The sequence below is a fragment of the Myotis lucifugus genome, unplaced genomic scaffold (assembly GCF_000147115.1).
Source record: "Myotis lucifugus unplaced genomic scaffold, Myoluc2.0 scaffold_555, whole genome shotgun sequence".
NCBI classification, from domain to species: domain Eukaryota; kingdom Metazoa; phylum Chordata; class Mammalia; order Chiroptera; family Vespertilionidae; genus Myotis; species Myotis lucifugus.
In genome coordinates this window covers 539,616-559,205 of record NW_005871603.1, presented here as the reverse complement: position 1 = coordinate 559,205, position 19,590 = coordinate 539,616, and the positions used below count along the sequence as shown (strand labels likewise).

The 19,590-nt window shown below is 46.6% G+C and overlaps 1 protein-coding gene across 6 annotated transcripts; it reads right to left on the bottom strand.

Moving 5' to 3' along the window:
* Window positions 1-4,140: 4,140 nt before the first annotated feature.
* On the bottom strand, window positions 4,141-19,584 carry PCMTD2 (protein-L-isoaspartate (D-aspartate) O-methyltransferase domain containing 2). 6 transcript variants are annotated; one of them, XR_002826601.1, is made up of 7 exons: window positions 18,651-19,207; window positions 15,754-16,084; window positions 13,974-14,076; window positions 12,657-12,828; window positions 9,587-9,710; window positions 5,844-7,060; window positions 4,141-5,169 (listed from the first exon to the last, which is right to left on the bottom strand). XR_002826601.1 is itself a non-coding variant. In XM_006104232.2 (6 exons), the coding sequence occupies exons 2-6, from the start codon at window positions 16,058-16,060 to the stop codon at window positions 6,681-6,683; spliced, it is 1,086 nt and encodes a 361-aa protein (XP_006104294.1). In that variant the 5' UTR covers window positions 16,061-16,084; window positions 19,517-19,584; the 3' UTR covers window positions 4,141-6,680. The 6 variants fall into 6 exon arrangements, 5 of the variants coding, with proteins under 5 accessions (XP_006104294.1, XP_023601282.1, XP_006104292.1 ...); XM_006104232.2 differs by lacking the exon at window positions 18,651-19,207 and adding an exon at window positions 19,517-19,584 and having other exon boundaries at window positions 4,141-7,060; XM_023745514.1 differs by lacking the exon at window positions 18,651-19,207 and adding an exon at window positions 19,548-19,571 and having other exon boundaries at window positions 4,141-7,060.
* Between the last annotated feature and the right edge of the window lie 6 nt (window positions 19,585-19,590).

The following is a 19,590-nucleotide window of genomic DNA, read 5'->3' as shown; positions in this document are numbered from 1 at the left end:
CTTTTCCTTATCTGTGAAGCTCTTTATCTGACCTTCAATTCTGAATGATAGCTTTGCTGGATAAAGTAATCTTGGTTGTAGGTTCTTGGTATTCATCACTTTGAATATTTCTTGCCACTCCCTTCTGGCCTGCAAAGTTTCTGTTGAGAAATCAGCTGACAGTCGTATGGGTATTCTCTTGTAGGTAACTGAGTTTCTTTCTCTTGCTGCTTTTAAGATTCTCTCTTTGTCTTTTGCTCTTGGCATTTTAATTATGATGTGTCTTGGTGTGGTCCTCTTTGGATTCCTTTTGTTTGGGGTTCTCTGCGCTTCCTGGACTTGTAAGTCTAATTCTTTCACCAGGTAGGGGAAGTTTTCTGTCATTATTTCTTCAAATAGGTTTTCAATATCTTGCTGTCTCTCATCTTCTGGCACCCCTATAATTCTGATGTTGGTACGCTTGAAGCTGTCCCAGAGGCTCCTTACACTATCTTTGTATTTTTGGATTCTTTTTTCATTTTGCTTTTCCGGTTGGGTGTTTTTTGCTTCTTCGCATTTCAAATCTTTGACTTGATTCTTGCACTCCTCTGGTCTGCTGTTGGGTGTCTGTATAATATTCTTTATTTCAGTCAGTGTATGCTTAATTTCTAGTTGGTTCTTTATCACAACATCGAGGGTCTCATTAGATTTCTTGAGGCTCTCATTAAGTTTATCGGCAGTTTCTAGCAAATTATTGAAAGCCCTTAAAAGTGCGTTTTTTAGCTCTATATCCTCCATTTCTGTCATGTTTTTTTGTCTCCGCATTTTTTATGCTTTCTTGGTGCACCCCCTTGTGGTCTTTGTGCGCAGTCTTGTTGTAGTTAAGCCTTGATTGTTGTCAGCAATACGAGGGTGAATTGACCTCCAGGCTAACTGGCTATGAGAGTCAGCTGTGTCTGCAGTGGGAGAGCTTCTGTGCTGAATCTCTAGGGTGGTGCTAATCTAGCCTTTGCCTGAGGCTATCCGGCAAATGCCTCTGTGCAGGGCTTGGGCGGGGCGGGTCTCCGGGGATCAACAGGGCGGGCGGAGTGAGCAGTTATTGCTGCTCTCAGTTCCGTCCCCAGACGCTCTGCAACCGCTGCAAACCTTGGAGAGAAAGCTGCCTTCCCGCTTCTCCCGTTTGAGTCTGGGTCCCTAGAGACTCGCCCGGATCTGGAGCTCAGAGTCTGAAACTCTCTCCCGATTGAAAACAACAACCGCGCCCTCCGCCACTGACCCACTCCACATGCACTCCGCACCTTAGTATTTCACTTCAGCACTGCGCCTCCTCTGAGTCTCGTATGATTTCCTCTTTCCTCCTAGTTGTAGAACTTCCACTCAGCCAGCCTTCCTGTGGTTCTGGATGATGTCCGTTCCGTCTTTTAGTTGTATTTTTGAAGTGGTTGTTCGAGGCAGCAAACTCCAGCTTTAACTTATGCCGCCATCTTTGGATTCTCTCTGAATGTTGAACTTTTTAATGTTCTTATTGTTCGACGTTGGACCTGCTCCTAGTGCCTGGTCCATCGAGTCAGCCTCGAGGTTGGACCAAAAAGGGTTGAGGCTCTATTTACATGTGTTCCAATTGTTTCAGTCACTTTCCTGAACATTTCCCTGGTCTATCATTGTGAATTCTAGGAATTTTAAACACTTTTGGACAGTTTTCTGAACTCTATAAACATGAATTTTTAAGTTCTTATACCACATTCTTCCAGAAAGGCCAACTCATTTTGCCAGAATTATGAAGGTAAACACTATCCTGGTCATTTCACAGATCTTTGATGCAAATTCTTAGTGTTTTAAACACTTTCAGACAGTACTCTGAGCTTTTTAAACATGAATTTTTAAATTTTTAACCATATTCTTCCAAAAACGCTAACTCATTGAGCCAGAATTATGAATGTAAACACTATCCTAGTCCTTTCCCAGCTCTTTGAAAATGAATTCTCATTGTTTCAACACTGACCTACAGATATTAAAGCTCTATTTACTTGTATTCCAAGTACTGCAAACACATTCCTAAACATTTCCCTTGGCTATCATTGTGAATTACAAGTGTTTTATAGACTTTTGTCCCATTCTTCAAACTCCTTAAATGTGAACTCCAAGTGTTTAAATTGCGTTTATACATATATACCAGCTTTTAACGTGAATTATTAGTATTTTAAACACTGTCCTACTAATTTCACACATCCTCGGTGTTTCCTCACTGCCCTACAGATATTAAGGCTCTATTTACATGTATCCCAAGTGTTTCAAAAAGTTTCCTAAACATTTTCCATGTCTATCATTATGAAATCTAAGAGTTTTAAACACTTTCGGACAGTTTTCTGAGCTCTTTAAACATGAATTTTTAAGTTTGTAACCACATTCTTTCAAAGACGCCAACTCATTGAGCCTGAATTATGAATATAAACACTATCCTAGACATTTCACCCCTCTATGAAGACAAATTCCCAATGTTTCAACACTGCCCTACAGATATTAAGGATCTATTTTCATGTATTCCAAGTGTTTCAAACACATTCTGAAACATTTCCCCGGTACATTATTGTGAATTCTAAGAGTTTTAAACACTTTCGGACATTTTTCTGAGCTCTGTAAACATGAATTCTTAAGTTTTTAAACCACTTTGTTCTGAAAATGCCAACTCATTCAGCTTGAGTTATGAACATAAACACTATCAGTCATTTCACAGCTCTTTGAACGGAAATTCTCAGTGTTTCAACACTGCCCTACAGATATTAAAGCTCTATTTACATGTATTCCAAGCATTGCAAACACATTCCTAACCATTTCCCTTGGCTATCATTGTGAATTACAAGTGTTTTATACACTTTTGTCCCGTTCTTCAAGCTCCTTAAATGTGAACTCCAAGTGTTTAAAAGCTCTTTAAACATTATTAGTATTTTAAACACTACCCTACAGATATTAAGGTTCTAGGAACATGTATTCCAAGTGTTTCAAACACATTCCTAAACATTTCCCAAGTCCATCATTGTGAATTCTTTTCGGAAGGCGCTTGCTCTGCCCCCGGTTCCAGGACAGAACCTGAGGTCAGGGGTGTGCATGGCCCTGACCTTTCATCCCTCCCACCCATCACCACATACAGCAACCACAGCTGTTTTCCAAACAATTTTTTTTCTCCAAGTCTCCCCTAACCTTATGAGACAACAACTCCACTGCCCTTCTGTCGTGTGGAGTGGAGGGGAAGGGTCAAGCTGCAATCAGACAGACTCGCCTGGCCCGTTGATCCTGGCCTTCCCACCTCCAGCTGGGGAGAAACACATCCCTGTTGCTGATCGGCCACCAAGTCTCTGGTGGCTACAGCTGCCCGCGCTGCCGGACACTCCTGCAGATAAGCCTCATGTGGGCACACCTCTGGGCCAACAGCATGGCCGGACCCACCTCAGGCAAGATCCCCAGTCACAAGGACCTTAAAGCCCTGTGTATGGTGTTAGGAAGTGGGCCCTCAGGCCATGAAGGTGGAGTCCGCATGAAGGGTCATCGCTGTCAGAGACCCAGCCCCTTCCTTCCTCCCTGCGAGGGTGAGCCTGGACCCCAGGCACTGGAGAGAGGCCCTCCCCTACCAGCTCAGCACCCTGATCTCAGACCTTTAGCCTCCAGAATGTGAAAAATAACTTGTTTAGAAGCCACCCAAACTACCAAAATGGTGTTTTGCTATAGCAGCCCAGATGGACTAAAATGTACAGGGAAAACTGGAATTTGAAATGAAAAAAAATTTTTTTGCAATAGCACCTCAAAAATTGAAGTCCTGACCCTAACCCTCTGACCCTGGATGCTACCCCTGACCCTGACCATAAACCCCAAACCTAAACCCTGGCCCTGGCCCTAGGCCCTGACCCAAACCAACCCTAAACCCTAAACCCTCACCCTTTGCTGCTGGTAAAATGTATAGCTACCAGTAGTACCCAATTTTCTTTCCATATTTCAGGTCATGGAAAAATTGTGCCAAAAATCTAACCACAGACACTCTTCATGTCCCAGAATTAAGTAATAAAGTGTGAAAGAAAACACACGGTAAGAAAGAAAAAATATATATTTTTTAAGATTTGGAGGGGGGGAGGGGGAATGTAGGCAAGAATATCTATCCCAGACAAGAAACAGAAGCAATGCTAAGAAGGCTAAAACGTCTTAACTGCCTTTATTGATATCTTGTATTTATTCAGGTATATCAGCTTTTAAACCAGTTTCCAATTTCTTACATTAATCCCCTGAAAGCTCCAGACTGGCTAAAGCACTTTCATACACACAGTTGATTTTTACATTACACGCTTAATGTTATAAGCTTGATCTCTGTTTAGTACATCTCTATGGCTCGCCTACTTCTAAGACAAAAGTCACATATAAAAATACAGACGACTCTACACAGAAGCCCACCTTGTCTAGAGAGTGGTTTCCGCACGGGCTTGCAGGCAGCACAGACCGCGTAGTCGCCGGCTACTCACACTACACCAGCAACGGGGCCCACAGGAGGCCCACTCGCAACTCTCTGTCATGTTTACAAGATAAACACCAAGCTAGTTCATATATATTACAGCATCATATTTTTTTAACCAAATTCTGGTTTAAAAATCACAACTGAGAACATGTAAAATAAAACTGTTAGGCAAGATTTAACACATACCTAAAAAAAACATGTGTTATGCATGGCCTTTTTTTTTTTAATCCTCACCTGATGACATTTTTTCCATTGATTTTAGAGAGTAAAAGGGAGGGAGGAGGGGCAGAGGAAGAAACATTAACACAAGAGACGCTGATTGGCTGCCTCCCACACGTACCACGACCAGGGCTGGGGAACCCACAACCGAGGCACACGCCTCTGTATTGCCTTTTATAAGGCAAACGTGGTTTAAAAGAAATGAAATCCATATACAATCATAGGGGAACGCATAATAGAACAGATTTCACAGATATCACATTTAATATCATGTCCAAAAATGTCCACGACTTGGAGGCCTCTGTGGATCGAGACCCTGTCGCACTGCAGTGTCAGCAGGAGCGCTCTGCCCTGCTCTCAGAGTGGCCGAGTCCCAGGCAGGACACTAAGCCGTGAAGTGCTTCTTCCCAACAGCTTCAATGCACAAGCCCAGGACACAGCAGTTTCCCAGCCAGGCATGCTCACAGCACCCTGTGACAGAAAGGATTCAGCTACTAAAAACAGCAAAAAGGTAGAAAAAAAAATAACCAGGACTCAGTTAACTGGTTGAAACCAGAGACACTAAACCTCAGCAATACCCAAGATGTGAAGCAATAAAATTAACCCTCAATTCTGGGTGACTGACCAACATCAGCACTCTGTTTACTGGGCTTACTGTTAACATTTAATACTATTCTTTTGTTTGGGTAAAAAAAAAAAAAATTGGGAAAGAACGAGTGTTTTGGAATAAGCACTGTAACTTCAAAACATTCTGCCACCAGACCCACAGGACCCTTCCTTCCGGATCCAGAACCTGATTAGACAAAAGCTCCCGCCACACAAGGCCCCGAGGTCGGTCCCCGAGAGTGGAACTGCTCTAGTGTAATGGAGCTAGCAAAATACATATATTTGTTCTTAAGAAAAATTACAAAACTAACAAATCTTTTTTCTCCAGAATTACAAAAGATAAAATCTGAGTCAGTACTCTAATGTGATTACAGAGAAATACCAACGGAAGCTCAGAAAAGCGAAAAGCGCAGGCAGGCGGCCAGTCTGCCAGTCTCTGCCCCTCCCACAGCCCAAGGGCCTCCACCGGCTCTGAGGGCCACGCCCTCGGTCCCCAGAGGCCAACCCTAGCAAGAATCACCAAGATCCCCTTCGTCCGGGTAAAAGTTACGTTGTTTATTACCTATATACGACATGCGCTTCATTCTTCAGGATATTCTCTCAGGGATTACTAGACATTGGATCTTTTATTTTTTGATTGATTGACTGATTAATTGTAGAGAGGGGAAGGGAAAGAGAAACACTGATTTATTGTTGCTCCACTTTTTAAAGCATCCAGTGGCTGATTCTTGTATGTGCCCTGACAAGGGATTGAACCCAAAACCTTGGTGTATCTAGACGATGCTCCAACCAACTGAACTACCTGGCCAGGGTGACATTATTCTAAAGGTAAGGAAAGGTGTCAGGAAAAAATTCCTTGGAATTCTTTTGGAACTCCTAAAAGATATCTGGCAGTTTGATACTTTTATTCCTCCTCCCCCAACACAATTTTTAAAAACCCACAAACTGACAACTCCCATAAGAGTTACTTCAATTACTTACAATAAGGGAGGGCTTGTCAAGAATGGAGAGCTAGGTTTAGTGAAAGTCAGGGCCACGAATTAAGAGGTTGATAACGTCAAGTTCAAATTTGGACAAAGGTGTATCACACTCAGAAGTCCCCCACACTTACAAAGGTGTGCTTTCACGCTCCACACACAGCACGGCACGGGCCCCTTCGGTCTCACTGCTTGTGCAGACATGCCTCCCTGCACCTCCCACGAGCTGGGGGGAGCCCTTTCTCCAGGAGACTCTGTCCCTTTCAAGAAAACATTCTCCCATGCACTTATGTTTGTCAGATTATATTTAAAGAAATCTACCATTTAATGAAAATTCTACAAGATAATCAAGATCAAACTGGAAGAACCGTGCAGACAGGGCACACTCCGCTGGCCACAGCCTCAGCGCCGCCCATGTGCGCTCACTTGTCCCTGTAGTAGAGCAGGTAGTACTTCAGGGGGTCAGGCAGGGGCAGGCTCAGGACCTTCTCCCGCAGGAAGTTCACGGGGGGCTCTGGCTTCATCTCAGCCGGGTTCTGCTCCTCTTCTTCCCGCTGCTCCTCTCCTAAACCTTCACAGCTGTTGTCCTCAGACGGGTTGGAAATCCGACTGGCAAAGACCTCTTTGTCTAAGAAGACAATGGTTTCCATTCGACGGCGACGCACTCTCCTTCGCTTGAACCTGGGAGTGGCCTTCAGTCCGTCCCCATTTCTGCTCACTGCTTCCTGGTGAATGACCTTCTTAATGGCACCCCGGATGGCAATGCGAGCCAAGTCCTGGAGGCTCCGGACCGCCAGGGGGGCTGCAGCGCAAAGGACATGAGTCAGTGTCTGTGATGACAACACAGGCCTAACCACCTGGAAACTGCATGTGGACAAAGCAAAGAACATGAGCTCTTTTCAGGAAATACTTTAAACACCTAACTTGCACAGAGACGAAGGAAGGCACCACCTGCTGGTGGAGACCGGCAGGAGAAAGCCCGGCTGCTCTGCGTCTTCCCCAGCCCAGCCCAGCCCGGACGGCCCTCTGGCCCTCTGGCCCCTGAGTGTCTGCCCATGGGCTCTCTCATCCAGTGCCATCCAGCACTCGCCCACCTACTTTAATGTTTTCACTGTGATTTATAAACTGAATACTTTTCTGTTGTTGTTGTTAAAGTAGAGAAAAGTAGAACCACAACATTTTTAAGAACAAAAACTCTACAGCACAAGAAAAGGAAAACTTGGTCACTGAGGCTCTGTTCAATTCAGGCTCTGCGCACGAGGGGTCAAGTGCTTCAATACAGTAAATTCAAAACCAGCATCACTGTCCCCTCCAGTACCTGAGTTCTCCAAAAAATCGCCACCCACCTTCGGGGAACCTCGCAGAACTTCAGCAAATGCCCACAGAACCCAGGGATCCTGAAAGTTCCTGTGACCCCATTGTCAGCACCAACTCTCCTCTCTGCTCAACTGTCCTCTTCCTCCAGGAAGGGCGCTGGGGCTCACCCTGCCGCTAGCTGCTGCTCCTAAGGCAGTTGAAAGGAGTCTTTCACAGGCCACCAGACTTCCCACAGACAGCGCTGGCACGTGGGTCACGTGGGGAGGTAACCTGCTCGCGTGCTGGTGTCAGCCCGAACCTCTCCCTGGCTCCTCCTCCGCCCAGCCCGAATGCTGCTCCCCAAGGTTCTGACTTGACCCTTTCTCCTCTCTCCTGATCTGACATCTAGTCTGTGGCTTCAATTAAAAGAAACCAGCCAGCAGCTCCCAGGGCTATAACCCAGTCCTGATCACAAACCCGAACCTACAACTGTCTCTGGCATTCTTCCTCAGAGAGGCCCGTTGGCCTGCCCCAGCCCTTCCCTCTCAGGCCAGTGTTCACCATCCATCTTCATCTCTAGCCTGGGAAATCCCAATCGCCTCCTAAGTGGTTCCTGCCTGTGCTGTCCTTGGCCCATCCACTCTGACGGCTGACCCTGTCAGCACCTACAGGACCGCACTAGGCCCTGTTTCCATCAGTGTGACTATTGGTCTACAAAGATCAAGTTATAAACAAGTGGACTGCTGTTCCCTTCATGAGCCCTAAACAGCATTACATGATTATTTATCATCCAATATTCACTTTGAAACACGGACTCAAAACCCACATATCAGGGTGCCCTCTACCCGTCAGCCAGGCCCAACCAAGCCTCCTCGACCCCCGACTGGCCCCTCACCTCCAACACACTGCCGTGGGCAGCATCGGCTCAGTTACCCTCTGGGATTTTCACGGAACATGGACACAACTGCGCCCCCCGCCTGGCAGAGGGTGGTCCTGAGTGAGACACACCACCTCTTATCTGAACCCGCGGGAGCTCTGCACAGCCCGTGTGATAAACTGCAGGCTAACCTGCATCCCATCAGGGTCCCCTCTTGCCTCCTCTAAGCACCTGGGGACGTGCACATCACAGTCACGGCCTTGGATCCCTTCCTCCCTCTCTTCTCTCCGTAGGTAGCTCCTCTCAGCCTCAAGGACCAAGCACAAATACCCTCTCTCTCTACACACCTAGCCCTCTCAGTCCCTCTGCACATTCTATGGCTGCTCCTTACCCCAGTTCCTCACACTTCACTGACCATGTTGATGTCATGTGACCTGCACTTAGCAGAGACCAGGAAGAACATCACATTGGTGATTCCTCTCATACATTAAAGGATGATTCTGGAAGGAACTCACCAACAAGTATTAGTTATCTTTGGGTGTTGAAATTAAGGGTGATTTTTTTTCTTCCTATATATTATTTCATTTTCCAAATTTTCTAAATGATCAGAAAGCAGAGTGCATGCTGAATAGTTTTATTTTAAATAAAGACACTTGCAATCCTCCTTGCTGTGTAAATCTCTGTTGAAATTATAAAACATTTGGCTGAATGCTTAGCTCTTTGCTGGGTCTGCACCCTAACAGAGTGAGAGGCACAGGCCTGGCCAAGTAAGGCTCCACTGCAAACCTGGCCCTGCCCACCCGAGCCGGGTGGCGGACACGTGGCCCTGCAGCCACCCGGGAGCAGAGGGACCAGTGTCTGCAGGAGCCCCACAGCCAGAGGTGCCGGGACACACTCTCCACAGAGCGGGTTTAATTCCCCTTCTATGTGGCTCTTCTGCTTCCCAGGGCATCACCATCAGCAGTTCTCTGTAGACATAAAACAAGGCTAAAATCACGTACAATAAGCTGGAAATGGAGTATAATTATTTAAATGCTTAAAAATCACTTGGAAAAGTTTAAGGTTATAGTGAGTGGGAAATGCTCTTTAATATTAAAGGTTCCTTCTAATGAAATTCAAAATATCCAAATGATGGGCTAGGGTCTTTGTACTCACGTAACTGGACGAGTCTTGATTTCCCCGACTCTGAGCGGCGCGGCTGGACCAGAGGAGCAAAGGAAACAGCCAGGATCTTTTTGGTTTCCCATGCAGAAGGTCCTGTGCGCGTTATCTTAGTCAACTATCCCAGAGACAAAACAAGATTTAACTCCTGGTAGTTAGAATAAATATAATCATTCCTACACACCATCTAAAACCACACAGATACACGAATCATGAAACAGCCGAGCGCGATGTGACATGAACGGCGGATACATTTAGTCTGAACACAGCCAAGCGTCTCACCCTAACTCCTGTTGACAGGAAATGTCTATGACAGAGGAAGAAGTTAAAGGACAACAAGAGGACACAGTCCAGTAAGGAGTGTGGGGTTCTGATGAGACCACTTTCAATGCTGGGGGACGTGGGGGCTCTGAAGTGACAGTCATCAGACACACACAGTCTACACCGCACTCTGGCCGGCAGATCTCCTACAGCAAGTGGGGACTCACGCCCAACAGCTGCAATCACAGAGCACAGCTCCTTGCTGGGAGTCTAGTCTTCCTGTCCCCTTGGGAGATGCGCACTGAAGTGTCCAAGGAGCTTCCCAGTGATGCTGCCCAGGACCCCGGAGTCAGTGGCTAACTGCGTGCAGGTCTCACCACATTTTCCTGTGAATCACAATTCCAGGGGCAGCAGAACCGATTAGACAACACACCATCCTGTGTTCTGTGGGCCTGTTCTGCCACCACACACACCTGGGTCACAGGACTATTTCTGATCAGCTCTGTCCTGCTAAGATTATATACTCTCTAATCTAAAAATATCTAAACCAGCAAACCATCTAAAAACTAAGATTCTATGCCACAAATCTTAGAAATAAAAGAATTCAGTAGCCATGTACTCGATGAACATCAACAAGTTACTTGCATTCTTGTATACTAGCAAAGACATTCCTTTTTTAAAAAAAAATGTTTATTAAATTGATTGGGGTGACATTGGTCAACATGAACATATAGGTTTCAGGTGTGGGTTTCTATGATACAAGATCTGTATTGCACTTGTGTGCCCACCACCCAAAGGAAGACATTCTTAAAAGGAGAATTTCTAGTTATAATGAACATCAAATGTAATAAAAAAATGTGTGAGCCCTTAAAACTATAAATGCCTATTTCATGCTCTGTATGAGCAGAATATTAAAAATATGTCTCTAACCCTCAAATTAATCCAGCTGTAGCACAATTCTAATCAAAGGTCCTATATATTTCTACAAAACCATGAAGAGTCCTACAGTCATCTGTAAGGAAGGACCCACTCCGAATTCTGAGAATAAAGAGCAGAGACGAGGCCTGGTCCTGTCACCTGTGAAAACAGCAGGATCAACCCGGCAGGACGGCCTACTTGGCACGTCTCCAGTGGAATAAAATGGCAAAAAGCACACACCCCAAAAATCTTGAACTAGTTATAGACATCAGATTGTTGGTGATCATGGTGATGCCACATGTTGTGGATAAACATCACACTGGGCGGATGGGGACAGGCGTTCTGCCTGAGAGACAGGTAACACTGACACCACTGGCAGAGGGCCGACACCCACCACCATCTCCTGGAGGAAAGGACAGGAAGAAGAACACAGGAAAGAGCCCCACAGAGACATGCAACCCCACAGTCCAGGCTGCAGGGGGCTCTGTCAGACAAATGGTCTAAATGCTTCAACACTAAATGGCAAAGAAAAAGAAAGAATCTAAGGATGAATGCACTTAGGAGATACTCCGACCAGATTCAACACATAAATCTTACATGGACCTGCATTCACATAAACAACTCAAACTAACTTTGAGACAATCAGGAAAAATGGAATGCTAGCTGACATTTGAAGATATTAAGAAATTACTATTGCCCAGCAGGTGTGCTCAGTGACTGAGCGTTGACCCATGAACCCGGAGGTCACAGTTCAATTCCCTGTCAGGCCACATGCCCAGGTTGTGGGCTTGACTCTCCCTGGGAGAGGAGAGGGTGTGCGGGAAGTAGCCCATCTGATTCTTTCTATTAATGATGTTTCTATCCCTCTCACCCTCTCCCTGCCTCTCTCTGAAATCAATAAAAACATATTTTAAAAAAAGAAATTACTATTTTTTAGGTTGATGATGGTTTTAGGACTATGTTCGAAAAACAGAACCATTATCTTACCCAAATATATACTGAAATATTTATGAGTAATTGTTTTTTAATTTGGGTAACTCATTGAGTCTTTATGTAACAGTAAAATAACAGTGAGTCACAACACACAACCTCATGTCCAATCACAGTAACTGGATCATAAACTAGGCCCACACACCAGTGGCTGCCAGGCAAGGACTAAAAATGATGGTGTGAGCACTGATTGATTTGAAACTATATTCACGAACTCTTTTAAGTAACCCAGTGTAACTTCTCAAACATGTGCTGTCGCCTTTGTAAAAAGGACATCAAACTAGAAACAGGTACAAGGACCACACTCAGCCAACAGGAAGGAAATTGTGAGCAGTTGTCCCTGGTGTTCCTTCATTTCCTAAAATGAATGATTACTTATCAAACAAAATGAGTTAAATGCAAACATTTAACAATTACAGAAAAATTTTTTAAAAATGCACAATCTCATAATTTTTATCATTGTTTTTCCTAGTTCTTTGTGACAATGAATCATCCTTCCCAATGACCAATGCATGTCTATTTTTCCCACTGAAACACAGTACTGAAAACATACTAAAACATGCATGACCAAACAGCAGACTTGGGCAAGATGCCCACCAAGCAAGGGATTCCTGTGAACTATCACCATCACAGTGTCTCACAATGAGACTACCAGCTGGAATAGACTACTCTTTTATATAAGTAATTATAGTAACAGAACAAGCACCACAGCACAGCTGGGGGTGGGAGTGCACAGGGAGGCTCAGAGATGCTTATTCAACCCAAGACCTGTCCTTGCCTGCTATCTCATTTGTGACCATGGAGTTGTTACAAGGAAGAATATGTGTCAACTACCTGCAACAGACCTTGCCAAACAGTTACGTGTGCAAAGATGTCAGTTAGGAAGGGGTCTGACCTTCTCTTCCAGCGGCATGACCAGGATGCCCCCCACCTTGAGAAGACTCTTCATGTAGTCCTCGTGCTCCTTCTGCACGCCTGCCCCGCAGTACACCCGGTCATACTGAGAGCAGTCGGGAGAAAGCTCCAGGCAATTGCCAGGAACAAAGGAAGGTTCACAGAAGTCAAACCTGAAAGGAAGAAGTGTGTTCATTCCACACCTCCGTAACTTGTAACAGGGCTATAATAAATCTATGCCAACCACAGGTTAGACTTTCATTTCAGAACCTACACCATGTGACGCAGCTTACTGAGCTGGCATGGAAGCCAGACTTCAAAAAGAATTGTGCTATTAATAACTAAACCCTAGAAATTCCAAATAAAGTATCATGAAAGTGAACATTATAAGCATGATCCAAGCTTAAATCATCCAACCTCCAATCATCACTATCTTTGCCCTGCATTTATAATTATTTTATTCAAAGTCACTACACAACAGAAATGAGGGTAAGTAAAATACATTTGGTTTTTCTAAAAATTTTAATACCTAAAATAAGAATATTCATGCCTTGTTTAAAAATGGCAAGAACTAGTTACAAATACTATTCACTGTTTTAGAAACCATCAGTGATAAAACACCTCTATAAGAAACATGAAAACTGAGCAAAGTGAACATCCTATTTCTCTCTCTTATTGGTGAAAAACTACCTTTACCTAGGTAGCAGAGTGAACAAATCTAAAGCCCTTAAAACCCCAATATATATGTTTTAAAACTTTTTTATTTATTTTCAGAGATAAACATCGATTAGTTGTTCCACTTATTCATGCATTCATTGCTTGACTCTTGTCTGTGCCTTCACCAGAGATCGAGCCTGCCACCTGTAACCCTGGCATATCGGGAAGATGCTCTAACCAACTACCAACTGAGCTACCCGGCCAGGGTGCGTGAGAGAGAGAAAGAGAGAGAGAGAGATTAGTTTTTTGTGTTTTTTTTTATAGAGAGAGGAAGGAAGAGAGAAACATCAACGTGAGAGTGGAACATCCATTGGCTGCTTCCTGCACGCCCTCCACCAGGGATGGAGCCCACAACCCCAGCACCTGTGCCCTGACTAGGAATCGAACCAGCAACCCTATAGTGCGCAGGACGGCCCAATCAACTGAGCCACTCCAGCCGGAGCCCCAATATACTTTTAAACAATTAGACCACACATCCTGGTCCCCTGCCACACCACAGCCATGCCTGCTGGTCCAAGAACACTGGGGATGGATTTCCCCCCGTCTCATCAAGTTTACCTTACAACCCAGACCCTGACCGAGGGACAGGACTTGACCTTACTTGTCAAAGCTGTCGCTGGTCCTGATGAAGAAGTCTAGTTTCTGCTTTGCGTACTCAATCACGTCTGGATGAAGCTCCACACCATGGTTTACCCCAAAAGGACCTGCAAGGGTTCAGAGCCAGAAAACTTTCAGAACTGGAGCGACAACTCTTACTCTGCATTTCTCCTGACTTTGTGTGAGCAATTACAGAAATTCACAAGGTTTTCTAATCTTAACACATCACCTCGAGCTAATCTTTACATGCAAGGCAGGCTCTGCTCACATCACACTCACTCGTGGTTACTGACTCCATAGCTTTCCAAAGCCTGAACCTCCCTGCTCTCCAACTTCCAAAGAATTATTTAAAAATGTAAAAAAGCCAAGGTCTGAAACCAATAGTTCAAGGTCTTGCCAATAACTGAAGAAACATGTTTGCACATTGATACAGGACTGTTTTCCACAGAAGGTCCCACCAGACACTCAGAGGTGGGCACTAATAATCCTCACAAAACAGGTTTTAATCATCATTGAAGAAACTGCCATTCCAAGTCACAGTGAAACATTCTTTCTATCAGAGGGAACCGTGACAGACATCACGCCGTTCCTGCTGTCAGTGCTCCCTGCGTGGGAACCTTCCTCCAGGTGACATCTGGGTGACAACGATCGACACAAACAGCTGAGGTGAGTCTGTGTGGGAATCTGTTTCCATGCAGGTCAGAAACAGGCAGCACCATCTGTGCTGCTGGAGGGCACAGTGCTCCTCTCTGGAGGGTGTGGGTCCTGTGGGCGCCTCTGGGTGTGCTTGCAAGGAAGTGGAGGCACGTGTGCCAATTCTCCAGGCTCCACACTGCACGCTCTCCTTTCCTCCTCCCGACACCCCATGTGGATTCTCTCACAACTGACATCTTTCTTCTCCAGAGTCACTGTCAACCTCCGGACGGGACAGAGTGGCCTCCTCCATCCTGTGAGGCTGCCCAGGACCTGCTCCCTGCTCTGCGTTGATACATTTTATTTTTCCAGAAAAGCTTCTGCCCATGATAGTTGTGAAGATGCCTTTCCCCTCCCCCGCCCTCATTTTACACAAGATAGGAATTAAATGAATCCTCAGTTATCGGATATGTTACTAAATGGCTTCAAGTAAGTTAGCTTGTGAAATCCCTCTCATCCTGGAATTTATCTAAAAATAACATTACAGGCATTAATTCTTCCAGTGTTCAAATCACAAAACAAACAAAAACTGTTTGAGAGAACTTTGAATCCCAGGGGACTTTGAAGTTAATTACTCTGTTTAGAGCAAGTGGCAGGGCATGCTGGGTGAGTTCGAGTCAAGAAACCAGGGAAGATCCAGACTGGCGCCACTGTCCAGGGCAGGGGTGGGCAAACTTTATGACTCGAGGGCCACAATGGGTTCTTAAACTGGACCGGAGGGCCGGAACAAAAGCATGGATGGAGTGTTTGTGTGAACTAATATAAATTCAAAGTAAACATCATTACAGAAAAGGGTACGGTCTTTTTTTTTTTTTTTTTAGTTTTATTCATTTCAAACGGGCCGGATCCGGCCAGCGGGCCGTAGTTTGCCCACAGCTGGTCCAGGGGCTCCACTGCTGGGGAGAAAGGTGTGCTGACCCCTGCTGGAGGCACACGTGGCAGGGGACAGGGACCGGGAGCCAGCCCACCAGCCCACCCAGTGACTATTGGTAAATGATACCAGATAACACTGGGAAGGCCACGGCAATTAGACAGACCCCTTCAAAGGACACTGCCAGCAGTTCTTTGGTCCTGCAAACTCCCCCAATTACCTAAAATGAGCCCCACCATGGAGCTGAGGTAGCCGGTGCCACTGCCCAGGTTCAGGAACGAGAGCCCCGGCTGCAGGTCCAGGGCTTCCATCACCTCTGAGTAGATGCATGGAGCCGACAGGTGGATGTTTCCATGCTTCCATGCTAAGTCTTTATAAGCATTTTCTTTAAACTCTTCAAGATAATAATCTGCGCGGTCAATCGCTCTGAAAGCCTGCTCCACCAGTTCGGTCCGGATGTACTGTGCTTCCTTCAAATTGTCTATCAGCTCATCATTGTCCTCACCAGCACTCACCGCACCTCCCATCTTTGAGATCACACTCGGGCAACACTGCAATGAAAAATTTTTAAAGAGCCATTTACATTAAAGGTAAGAGCAGAACAATGAAAGTACTAAACACATACCAATTTCAAATTCTGAATTCTGAAATACAGATGGAATATATTTTGTCTACTCCTGCCTGCCCCATAGCAAGGATGCCAGCTTCAGAAGGAAATAAACTCAGTGGTACCAATCCAGAAGGAAGTCTGTAACTTATAGTATCAACTGAATTAAATCTTTTTAATTTGAACTTGAGATACCTATGACATGTTTAACTTTAAACCTTAATTAAACTGTGAATCCCATATTGTACTTTCATCAACAATCCACAAAGTCAAAATTTTAGGATTAATTCTATCTTGAATACAGATCTGCCTTAAAGGGATATACCCACCCATGGCAAAATCACTGAATGTAATACCACAGGAGGGCAGACAGTCTAAAAACTCATTCTAATAGCAACTGTTCTTTGAATATTTCAAGTGCTGCAGATCTTTTTTTGTAAACCTTTAATGCAAAAAAAAAAGGCACTTAAATTCAGGTAAACAACAAGTACTAAAACTTATTGGTCATTTGAAATCCTACTGTGCATGGTGTCCTACATGCTATCAGGCAACTCTGCACCCCTCACACACACAGATGCCCCGTCCGTACACAGTTCAGTTGAAAACATCCACAAAATTCTCTTCCCCAACAGAACACATTGTAACAAACACAAAATCTAGTTTCCAGGTAGGAGGAGCTGCCACTCCAACCCCTGCTCTGAAGTCTAGCTCTGCCGTCCTTCAGCTCTTTCACAGTATAAGCTACACCTTCCCACCCGCCTTCAAGAAAACCAAGAAAGCATGGCCGGCTGCTCAGTGGTTAGAGCATTGGCCTGAGGACTGAAGGGTTCGGGTTCGATTCTGGTCAAGAGAGCACGTACCTTCCGTTGCAGGCTTGATCGCTCGCCCTGGCTGGGATGTGTGGGAGGCAACCAATGGATGTGTCTCTCTCACACTGAGGTTTCTCTCTCCCTCCCTCTCTTCTACTCTCTCTAAAAATCAAGGGGAAAACATCCTTGGGTGAGGACTAACAACAACAAGAATACCAAGTAACACCCTCTGGCTCAACTAATAGCCGAATGTGCCTTCATCGAATCACCAGGGAAAAGGCTCTGGAAGGTCTTACTCTTCAAAAAGCTAAAAAAGATATCTTTTCAAATTTTATACTTCGTCCATGTAACTTTTTCCGAATCAGGCCAACTCCTATAACAACATATTATAATTTCGTTATTACAAAATGTATACTTGCTTTGCCCTCACAATCCTCTGGCTTTCTAACAGAAAGAGAATCCTAAGGAGAGACTGGGCGGAGAGATTCCACACCCACTTCCACTCACACAAAGGAAGCGGTGATGGGAGAGGGTCACCCAGGAAAGAAAATACACCAGCACATGGACGAATCGCCATCTTCTGACAAGAACACAAACGTGTGAGAGCCTGGGCTCGATACACACGCTTCCATGTCACCGCCGGGACGGCTCCTCTCCTTCATTGGGGTTCAGAGCTGAAGAGGAGGCTGTACACAGCGCTGGGGCCAGCGTTTCCCTCCACCCCGCTCTGCTTCAGAGCCCTGGTGAAGTGTGGGTCCATGGCGAGTTTGTGGGATACTGTGCTAATGAGGTCGAATTTAATCTTAGATAAGCCACTTAGTTTTGAGGTTCAAGTCTACACCCCTAGTCTAGGACAATCATCTTAAAATGTGGGTCACTGGTTAAGTGGAGCTCTGTGTGGCTGCTTCGGGGTTTAGGTAAAAGCCTAGAACCACACACACCCCACCATGGGTCTGAGCCTACCCATGACGTCGACACCATCATTCCATCCCACAAGGCAAACACAGACTATATATCGGTAGGTTTTATTTTGTACTAAGTACTATCACTTATCTCCAACTTTGCCTCACTGAGAATTTATTCCATATGCTAAAGCTACTTTTTTTATTTGGTTGGTTGGTTAATCCTCACCCAAGGAAATTTTCCCCATTACTTTTTTTGGGGGGAGAGGGGGGATGAAAAAGAGAAACATCAATGTCGTGTGCACCCCGACCAGGGCCAGGGACCAGACATGGAAGCCGAGACCCCCTCGGTGCTCTGGCCGACACTCTAACCATTGAGCACACCAGCCAGGGCGCAAAAGTTAGTTTTTTAGTAAATACAGCTTCAACCTGCTGTATTTACTCAGGCACCACCTGCCAGTCACGACCTCATTTTGGCTTCACAACTTGTAAGAGGCTTGGAATTCAAACCCAAGACTGTCTGGTCAAAAGCCTGTTTTTTACCCACAACAAATGCAGCTTTTAACAATTCTCAAAGGGGCAACATCCTTTAATACATAACATGTGGGGAATCTTTGTCCAAAATGACAGACTAAGTAACTCTGGGGTAACCCTACCCCCTGCCACTGGTGAGATGCATGCGCCCATCTGCAGGGTCTGAATATTGATTAACTTTGCAGGAACCTAAGGCTCCCTTCCCACTGGACACCATCACGGCTTATTGCTGACCCCGATGCGATCAGTCATCAAGCCTCCAAACCTGGATCTCCCGTCCGTTCATTCAAACCCGCCTCGTCAGAGGGACGCTGTCCTTTCTCGGACGCCGCGCTGGATGGTCCTTCGCAGCCCCCGGCCTAACGCACCTCCCTCTCGGGCCGCTCCCCCAACCCGCGCGGCAGGGGCTCTCCTGATGGATGCGCGGGGCGCAGGCATGAAGCCGCGAACGTGGGGCCACCGTCCATCCTCGTGTTTGTCGACTCTACGTGGGGGCCATGTCCCACCGTGAACATCACTCAGGAAAAATGTGGGCAAGGTCATCCCGGCGGACCAGGAGCGGGGAAGGGCCCGCCCGCACCTACTGCCCGAGGAACGGAAGCAGCGCCGCCGGCTGCCGAGCGCGCGCTCCTGGGCCCGAGGAGGGCGGACCCGGCACCGAGTGCTGGCCGAGTCCCAGCCGCCGGACCCCGCCGCCCAGGGCCACACCGAGTGTGCGGCTCCCCAGGCTCGGCCACGAGTTCTCAGCGGCCCGTGGGGACCGGACTGCACTAATCCCCGAAGGACAGACTGACACCGGGACGCCCGCTTCCACCTGCCGCTCCCTCGGCGAGAAGGTCGGGGGCGACGGCGCCACCCAGCGAACAAGGGCCGCCTCCGTCCGCTTTGCCCCCCCTGGGCCTCTCCGGCGGAAGGCCTCCGTCTTCTAACCCGCAGAGACGCCTGACCTGCCCGACCCCCAACTCGAACGCTTCCCCCGTAACTTAGGGGCAGCTGCGACCAAGGCTGTGACGACGGGCTGGGGGGGAGGGGGCGTGGGGGCGGGGAGACCCCGGGGCCGGCCGGGCGGACCAGGGAGGGAACATGTGGACCGTCGGGAAGGGCCCAGGGCAGCGACGGCAGCGGCTCTACCTCCGGGCCCGGCCGGCCCGCGACAACTAGCGGCTCCTCGGGCGCCGCTCGCCCGTCCGCGGCCCGTCTGCGGC